The following is an 8,216-nucleotide window of genomic DNA, read 5'->3' on the forward strand; positions in this document are numbered from 1 at the left end:
TAACCATTTTGGAATTTTTTCTGTTGGAACTAAACAATGATTCATTTTAATATCACGAATAGGCCATGGACAATCTTCACGTGGCGGGATATCACTACATTCCTTAATAGTGTTGTAGAAGACAGCACGATTTTGGAGATAGTCACAGAAATTGTATGGACCTAAATATTGCAGGATATAAAGACATTATTCAAATACTCTTGCTGATATTTAATCCTTACCAATATGAAAAGCTGTCAATCGATACTCGTTGCCTTGCTTTTTGAATAGAAGAGATCGCAATTGATAAGAATCGTCCAATGCAGCCTTAATGTGGACAAGACCATTCAATGCATACATTGTTTTGTTGAGTTTTTGAACTTTTAGATTAATTTCAACTAGTCCATTTCCTTTGATTGCTCGTCCATCTGTCATGCCTACTTCAAAATAGCCTGCAGCAACACAACTGAAAATTGCAATTAAAGTTAAATAAAAAAAGCAAATCATGACTAAAGTCATACGCAATTAATGCAATGCTTTTATACGATGCAGATTATATCAAACCAATCATAGGAAGTTTTGAAAAATGTAACAAAAATTAATTTTAATGAGATTGCTATATGCAATTGAAACTCCTTAATATCTCGTCAATTGTCTCTTCATATACAAGCTAGTGCTCAGAGCATGACACGTGGAACTAGCCACAGCAGTCTCCGTCAACGACCATATCACGTTGAAAACACCGGTTCTCGTCCGATCACCGAAGTTAAGCAACGTCGAGCGTAGTTAGTACTTAGATGGGTGACCGCTTGGGAACGCTACGTGCTATTGACTTTTTGCCACTTTTTTGGTTTCTTTTTGAAAAATTGTCAATTTTAGTGCTGGATGTAACGATTTACTTCCCAAAAATTAATTATTTTGTACAGCACAAGAATGAGAAACGGTTTAAGAAGTGGAACTTGCCACATTAGTCTTTGTCAACGACCATATCACGTTGAAAACACCGGTTCTCGTCCGATCACCGAAGTTAAGCAACGTCGAGCGTAGTTAGTACTTAGATGGGTGACCGCTTGGGAACGCTACGTGCTGTTGACTTTTTGCTACTTTTTTGGTTCATTTTTTGAAAAATTGTCAATATTTAGTGTTGGATGTAACGATGGGTGACCGCTTGGGAACGCTACGTGCTGTTGACTTTTTGCCACTTTTTTGGTTTCTTTTTTGAAAAATTGTCAAATTTAGTGCTGGATGTAACGATTTATTTCCCAAAATAATTATTTTGTACAGCACATGAATGAGAAACGATTTAAGAAGTGGAACTTGCCACATCAGTCTTTGTCAACGACCATATCACGTTGAAAACACCGGTTCTCGTCCGATCACCGAAGTTAAGCAACGTCGAGCGTAGTTAGTACTTAGATGGGTGACCGCTTGGGAACGCTACGTGCTGTTGACTTTTTGCCACTTTTTTGGTTTCTTTTTGAAAAATTGTCAATTTTAGTGCTGGATGTAACGATTTACTTCCCAAAAATTAATTATTTTGTACAGCACAAGAATGAGAAACGGTTTAAGAAGTGGAACTTGCCACAACAGTTTTCGTCAACGACCATATCACGTTGAAAACACCGGTTCTCGTCCGATCACCGAAGTTAAGCAACGTCGAGCGTAGTTAGTACTTAGATGGGTGACCGCTTGGGAACGCTACGTGCTGTTGACTTTTTGCCACTTTTTTGGTTTCTTTTTGAAAAATTGTCAATTTTAGTGCTGGATGTAACGATTTACTTCCCAAAAATTAATTATTTTGTACAGCACAAGAATGAGAAACGGTTTAAGAAGTGGAACTTGCCACAACAGTTTTCGTCAACGACCATATCACGTTGAAAACACCGGTTCTCGTCCGATCACCGAAGTTAAGCAACGTCGAGCGTAGTTAGTACTTAGATGGGTGACCGCTTGGGAACGCTACGTGCTGTTGACTTTTTGCCACTTTTTTGGTTTCTTTTTGAAAAATTGTCAATTTTAGTGCTGGATGTAACGATTTACTTCCCAAAAATTAATTATTTTGTACAGCACAAGAATGAGAAACGGTTTAAGAAGTGGAACTTGCCACAACAGTTTTCGTCAACGACCATATCACGTTGAAAACACCGGTTCTCGTCCGATCACCGAAGTTAAGCAACGTCGAGCGTAGTTAGTACTTAGATGGGTGACCGCTTGGGAACGCTACGTGCTGTTGACTTTTTGCCACTTTTTTGGTTTCTTTTTTGAAAAATTATCAATATTAGTGCTGGATGTAACGATTTACTTCCGAAAAACGAATTATTTTGTATTAAAAAATTTAATTCATTTTACAAGCTCCAATTTTTGTTCTGCTCCTAGAAACGTCGATTCTTTAGATACAATATTTGAGACGAATGGAAACTGAACTGAGCATTTTAACGCAATATGATACTGCTGTACCGACATTTACCAAACAAAACAAAAAATATTTTTTTAAATCGTTTCTCATTCATGTCCTGTACAAAATAATTATTTTTTGGAAAGTAAATCGTTACATCCAGCACTAAAATTGACAATTTTTCAAAAAGAAACCAAAAAAGTGGCAAAAAGTCAACAGCACGTAGCGTTCCCAAGCGGTCACCCATCTAAGTACTAACTACGCTCGACGTTGCTTAACTTCGGTGATCGGACGAGAACCGGTGTTTTCAACGTGATATGGTCGTTGACGAAAACTGTTGTGGCAAGTTCCACTTCTTATACCGTTTCTAATTCATATGCTGTAAAAGATAATGAATATTTCTAATTTCAAAATATCTCAATCAACATACCTTAGATTTTGAAATTCAAATTACAAAATGATTCAGAGTGAGTAAAGTTCATGTTTACCTACACATACTACAGATACAGTTAAGTGACAAGACCAGTTGGGATTGTTTTTTTAATCAAATTTTAATTATTTTTCTTTATTTTGTATTCAATTACAACACCTTAAATTAATGTTTCATATTTTTTTTTGTCTTCTCATAAATCTTCATGCCTTCTTAAATGATTTAATTGTTTTATCAGTAGTTCTATGAAAACATGAGTCGAATGGATCTCTCAAACTAAAAAACAGTACTTTGTAAAAAAATGCTTTTAAAGTAACCATTCGAAATATTTTTTGTTAAAATTCTAGGTATTACACATGTGTATCTTGCATCTTTTTTGCTTTCTTCAATGTCTCAATTTAATTAAATTAGAACTTTTACGTGATATTGAAGAAATGAATATAAAGGAAATAATTAAGGATCAAGTTGTTGTTTGTCCATGCAGTTCTTGTTGTAGTTATTTATCATTTAATAAAAAAAATTAAAAATGGATGTGTATGTGAGAGGAGTATGTTGAATGTTAAATTATGATGTAAACTAAACAGACTTCTTAGAAAAGTAAACTGCCCATTCCTAATCCTTCGCTTTGTTCTTTTACAAAGATTTCGAAATATTGATAAATGATTGTTACAGCAAGAAGGATACCAGTACCGGATCCAATTGCACCTAAGAAATCAGCCATAACTGACAAAGCGCCAATACAGAGACCACCAAAAGCAGCTGCTGTTGGGATGTATCGGTTCAACTCATGGATCATTGAGTTTTCACGATGTCCACGCATAACCATTTGTTGTTCCTTAAGTTGCTTAGCAACATCCTTTGCTGAGCTTCCTGACACGTCAATCCAAGTCTTTGAGAAGAATGCACATGAGCCTAACATGAAGATGATGTAGAGAACAGCGTGAACTGGATCTTGTCCAATATGTCCGAGACTCTCTGGTGGTGATAAATAGTAACAGAGACCGCCAATTGGGTATGAACGAGCTGGTCCGCCACCTCCAACATCAGCCCAGACTCCGAGTAAGTTAACCAAGAAGTTTCCATGGAATTTAACTGCCAACATCTACAAAAAGTGATTTATTTTTTATTATTAAATATAAAGTATTAAGTCAGCATTAAATAAAATGTAGTAAAACTTACTTGTGAGATAACGTAGAGATTTGAGACGAGTGCGGATTGCAAGATAATAGGAATGTTTGATGTGTAGAAAAGTTTGATTGGATAACTGCTGTATTGTCCACGATAACGTGCTGATTTGATTGGTAGATCGACACGGAATCCTTGGAAGTATATAACTATCGCAAAGACGAGGATAGTTGCGAACAAGTTCATCAAGTTTGGTAAGTTTTGACGATAGAAAGCTTCACGAAGTCCACGTACTTTATCTTGACGTGTAGCCAACAAGTGGAATAAGGCAATGATTGCACCCTCAAATTCTGTTCCACGTCCTGTATTGACTGTTGCTGGTGAGAATGCCTTCCACACGATTGTCTCGCAAATGTTTGTGGCAATAAAAAGTGAAATTCCAGAGCCCAAACCATAACCTGCGTCAAGAAAATGAACAACACAGCACAGCATAAAATAACGGTAATATTTTAAGACCCAAAAAAAATATATTTTTCTTACCTTTTTGGAGCAATTCATCAAGAAGAAGAACAATGAGACCAGCTACGAAAAGTTGAATGATGATAAGAAGACAGACTCCAGCTCCAATTTCAGAAGGATCACCATACATTCCAGTCATAACGTATACAATTGCCTGACCAATTGTGATGACCATACCGAATAATTTTTGGGCTCCATTGAAAAGTGCTCTGTCCTTTGGTGTGTCACCGACCTCAATGATCTTAACACCAGCCAACAATTGCATAATGAGACCAGATGTAACAATTGGGGAAATACCCAATTCCATTAAAGTACCACGATTTGAGGCGAGAATTACACGAATCCAGTAGAAGGGATCAGCTGAATCTGATGACATGATTCCAAAAAGTGGAATTTGACAACAAACCAGGAAAATGAATAAAGTAATTGCTGTCCATAGTACTTTCTCACGGAATTGAATCTGTAAGTTGTGATTTGGAAGTTTTATGATGTTAGAGAGAAATCTCAATGTGTAAAAATTTTAGAAAGTAATTACCTTTCGTTCTGGCTTTGTTACTTCAGGCAGTATACTACAAAAAGGTTTAATAACCTCGAGAAATTTAACTAAATTAAAGAAATAACATGAATTAATTCAAGTTGAGGTATAAATTTGAGATAGATGAATCTCAAAGTCTGCCAACAAGGCATTTGATGAAAGCAAGATTCATATAAATAGCAAGTGTTATAGGGAAAAATTACACATAATCCCTTAATTCGATTAATTCTAAATGAAATTCACAATACTTACTTCCCATTTTGATGTTAATTTATTTATTAACTATTAATTATTTATTAAATTTATACTATTTATCCAGGAATTACGAACTTCCACTTAACTCGTTGAATTTTTACTTCTAAATGAATTTTATGAGACGTCAAGTTCCAACACGAACAAACGAGGGGAAAGAGCTATTTTTTGAAAGTTCCAACACGGCTCGATGTGTCGCTGTGCGGGAAAATTCAAATTTTCCAGAAATTTGATTTATTGCACAAATTTGCTATTTCTTTTGATTTTTTCTGTTTCTGATGAATTATTGTTTCTGTATCTTTCAATCAATGACTGAAATAATTATATAAATGTTAATTATATTCACTTATTAAGCAATTAATTGATGTGACATTATTGCGTGAAAAAATCGAGTGACTTCAGCGAAATTTCAAAATTCAAATTTTTATTGACCGTTATTTTTCTCCAATATAGTCTTTCAAAATGTTATTCTTAAAATAGTTTAATTAACTAAAGATGATAAGTTGTTAATAATGGTGGACTAGTTCCTATACTATTACAAGCTGTGATTCGAAAGATAACAAATACACTAGTGCCTGTTTTTTCCTGATAAGCAGTATTAATATAATTTTGAAGGACATTACATGTTGGCTGTATTCCTTCATATATACGTAAGAAACTAAATTCACTCTTATCTTCATTCTTATTGATTGCGATAAAAACACTGTACGAAGTGATTCTTTCTTGCAAAGGATTCGGATTCCATGCTAAACGCAATCCTTGTGATGATGGAATAAATTTACAGTTATTAGGCATTGACGGCATCTCCACATCACCAGTTTTGAAATAAAACATTTTACTCCATTCACCGATTCCCATCAAATTGATAGCAGCAATTCTAAATGCATACATTGTATTATCTGTAAGATGTGCTTTAAGTTCTGGAATTAAATCTTTTGGTTCTGGACAATTTCGATAACTCAAATTTGTCGTATTGATTTTAAATGTATAAAATCCATCGACGATGCATGAGTTGCTTTTGTAGACGCCAACTGTGAGCCATGTCTTGTCAATTCCTTGAACAGACTAGAAGCAATTTAGTTAATTAGCATTTAATGACTTGTGTGCCAACAGATTATATTTGAAAATTGAGTTCGTTTAGTAAAAATTATTTAAATTTTTAAAAACTAACGGTCTATTGACACACACTGAATATTTAGCAAAGACACAAACCTTAATTGGACTCTCATGCTTAATTTCTGTATCACTTTTTGTCTCAGTTATGCTCTTGATGTCAATGTTTTTGTCACCATTTTCATTAGTTGTACTTTCTGTTGCCTTTTCGTCACTTAAATTGTCATCAGGATTAGGTTCTTCTTTTACTTCCGCTGCGTTGATCTTTTTACTTGCAACTATTTCTAGTTCTTCTAATTTGCGTTTAATACTAACTCCTTTAATATGGTCAGCAGATTTTTCTTGTTCAGTTTTCGGTAAATTAGTCTTGATGCGAATTTTACTTAAATCAATTGGAACTGATTGAATTTTGTGGATCTCAACAATATAACACTCCGCATTATCGATATTATCCCAAACTATTTCAAGCGTTGTTCTTGTTGCTTTAACTAAGGAAACGTTTGAGACTTTAGGTGGAAGTTCTGTTTCCAAGTACCAAAAATCTTTGGTACAAGCAGAATCATCTTCAGCATTTGCATAATAAGACCGTCCACCCCACAAGTAGATTCGATTCTTGACTGCCACTGCTGTATGACCTGCACGATTTTTCGGACAAATATCATCATTATATTCACAATGAACCCACTTCAAATCTTCAAGATCCAAATAACTGAGACTGTTTGTTGTTTCAAAACGTTCTGATGGTGGATCTGAAGTTGACTTCATTGGATTACGATTAATCCACCCACCAAATATGTACCTGTGTAGATTTATTATATAATTTACAGAATTAAAATCATTAAAATGTGTACTTACATTTTTGTGCCAATTAAGGATGCAGAATGTAGCGAGCGAGGTGCAGGTGGAATTCCATCAATCTCAAATTGAACCCAAATAAGTTGGTTTAAATCAAGAAACCATAAATCACCTAATCGATCAGTATTCATTCCTCCAAAAACAATGAGAAACTTGACATTTTCCTTTTCATCATAATGGAAAATTGCGGAATGCGATTCTCGTCCACAAGGCCCTTCAAGTGCTGTCGGTAGCTTCTCCCATCTGAATTTATCATTTTCAGTCATATGCAGAATATATAAATCGTTCATATATTTGGGAGTGAATTTATATTCTGGATGTGGATCAGCGTTAATTAATCCACCGAAAACATAAATTTTATTCTCGTCTGAAATTGTGAATGAATGTCCAATTCTTGGTTCTGGTAAGTATTTATTAGGAAAGTTATGTTTATTCCATGTCCACGTCTTAATGTTTAACGTCTGTAACATAAAATGTCAGTATATTGAATCTTACTGGATCTTACAACTTACATAAAGACTGTTTGAGTAAAGTCCAAATTCACCCATTCCTCCAAAAATAATGATTCGTTCACCAGAAATGACCATTCCGAAGCAAGCAATGCCAGGACAGATTTTGCCACCATATTTAGGCAAGAAATTTAAATTTCGCTTAACATCATATCCATTTAATTGATTGCAGATTTTCCAATTTCCTCCTCCATAAAAGTATATACAGTCACCAGCAACAACAGCACGGTGACCATGTCGAAAAATCACGTCACAGCCATTTGGCACTATTTCTTTCCACTTCATCTTACTTTAATTAAATTAATTTCGCTTCTCTTAACGTCTTAACCTAGATTTATTTCATTTTTCTACTAAGGGGATTAAAACTACGACTAGATTTTCATGCAATTTAAATTTTGAAAAACCGTTGAAATTTTTGATTTCTGAAACAAAGGATCTGCAAGTTTAAAAGATCTAATAAACTGTTAATTTAATTTATTTAAGGATTTTTATTAATTTCTTTAA

General features: G+C 34.5%; 2 protein-coding genes and 7 non-coding genes across 10 annotated transcripts; 6 read left to right on the forward strand and 3 right to left on the reverse strand.

The window, feature by feature from the left end:
- Positions 1–694: 694 nt before the first annotated feature.
- LOC139099705 (5S ribosomal RNA) lies at positions 695–813 on the forward strand. Its single transcript, XR_011545350.1, has one exon. It is a non-coding gene; the product is annotated as a 5S ribosomal RNA (ribosomal RNA).
- Positions 814–955: 142 nt separating this feature from the next.
- LOC139099698 (5S ribosomal RNA) lies at positions 956–1,074 on the forward strand. Its single transcript, XR_011545343.1, has one exon. It is a non-coding gene; the product is annotated as a 5S ribosomal RNA (ribosomal RNA).
- Positions 1,075–1,313: 239 nt separating this feature from the next.
- LOC139099699 (5S ribosomal RNA) lies at positions 1,314–1,432 on the forward strand. The gene has a single exon (XR_011545344.1). It is a non-coding gene; the product is annotated as a 5S ribosomal RNA (ribosomal RNA).
- Positions 1,433–1,574: 142 nt separating this feature from the next.
- LOC139099700 (5S ribosomal RNA) lies at positions 1,575–1,693 on the forward strand. The gene has a single exon (XR_011545345.1). It is a non-coding gene; the product is annotated as a 5S ribosomal RNA (ribosomal RNA).
- A 142-nt stretch (positions 1,694–1,835) lies between these two features.
- LOC139099701 (5S ribosomal RNA) lies at positions 1,836–1,954 on the forward strand. The gene has a single exon (XR_011545346.1). It is a non-coding gene; the product is annotated as a 5S ribosomal RNA (ribosomal RNA).
- A 142-nt stretch (positions 1,955–2,096) lies between these two features.
- On the forward strand, positions 2,097–2,215 carry LOC139099702 (5S ribosomal RNA). The gene has a single exon (XR_011545347.1). It is a non-coding gene; the product is annotated as a 5S ribosomal RNA (ribosomal RNA).
- Positions 2,216–2,584: 369 nt separating this feature from the next.
- On the reverse strand, positions 2,585–2,703 carry LOC139099703 (5S ribosomal RNA). Its single transcript, XR_011545348.1, has one exon. It is a non-coding gene; the product is annotated as a 5S ribosomal RNA (ribosomal RNA).
- Positions 2,704–2,906: 203 nt separating this feature from the next.
- Sec61alpha (SEC61 translocon subunit alpha) lies at positions 2,907–5,394 on the reverse strand. Its single transcript, XM_070652172.1, has 5 exons — positions 5,236–5,394; positions 4,984–5,051; positions 4,470–4,908; positions 3,984–4,387; positions 2,907–3,906 (listed from the first exon to the last, which is right to left on the reverse strand). The coding sequence occupies exons 1-5, from the start codon at positions 5,240–5,242 to the stop codon at positions 3,394–3,396; spliced, it is 1,431 nt and encodes a 476-aa protein (XP_070508273.1). The 5' UTR covers positions 5,243–5,394; the 3' UTR covers positions 2,907–3,393.
- A 238-nt stretch (positions 5,395–5,632) lies between these two features.
- Positions 5,633–8,045, reverse strand: LOC139099657 (host cell factor 2-like). Of its 2 annotated transcripts, none has more exons than XM_070652183.1 (4): positions 7,716–8,045; positions 7,204–7,664; positions 6,448–7,147; positions 5,633–6,300 (listed from the first exon to the last, which is right to left on the reverse strand). In XM_070652183.1, exons 1-4 carry the CDS (start codon positions 7,995–7,997, stop codon positions 5,725–5,727), a joined length of 2,019 nt encoding a protein of 672 aa, XP_070508284.1. In that variant the 5' UTR covers positions 7,998–8,045; the 3' UTR covers positions 5,633–5,724. The 2 variants fall into 2 exon arrangements, with proteins under 2 accessions (XP_070508284.1, XP_070508285.1); XM_070652184.1 differs by having other exon boundaries at positions 7,204–7,446; positions 7,716–7,971.
- Between the last annotated feature and the right edge of the window lie 171 nt (positions 8,046–8,216).

The sequence above is a fragment of the Chironomus tepperi genome, unplaced genomic scaffold (assembly GCF_022539635.2).
Source record: "Chironomus tepperi strain 1889 unplaced genomic scaffold, CSIRO-AGI_Ctep_v1 contig_479, whole genome shotgun sequence".
NCBI lineage: Eukaryota > Metazoa > Arthropoda > Insecta > Diptera > Chironomidae > Chironomus > Chironomus tepperi.

What these genes read in the sequence shown, in the direction of transcription:
- Sec61alpha (XM_070652172.1), bottom strand. An exon ending in TAACAAAGCCAGAACGAAAG is followed by an intron (nt 4,909 to 4,983) that starts GTAATTACTTTC and finishes CACAACTTACAG; the next exon opens with ATTCAATTCCGTGAGAAAGT. An exon ending in TGATGAATTGCTCCAAAAAG is followed by an intron (nt 4,388 to 4,469) that starts GTAAGAAAAATA and finishes TTCTTGACGCAG; the next exon opens with GTTATGGTTTGGGCTCTGGA.
- LOC139099657 (XM_070652183.1), bottom strand. Translation starts at nt 7,997, where the DNA reads ATGAAGTGGAAAGAAATAGTGCCAAATGGCTGTGACGTGATTTTTCGA. An exon ending in TTTACTCAAACAGTCTTTAT is followed by an intron (nt 7,665 to 7,715) that starts GTAAGTTGTAAG and finishes TTTATGTTACAG; the next exon opens with ACGTTAAACATTAAGACGTG. An exon ending in TCCTTAATTGGCACAAAAAT is followed by an intron (nt 7,148 to 7,203) that starts GTAAGTACACAT and finishes AAATCTACACAG; the next exon opens with GTACATATTTGGTGGGTGGA.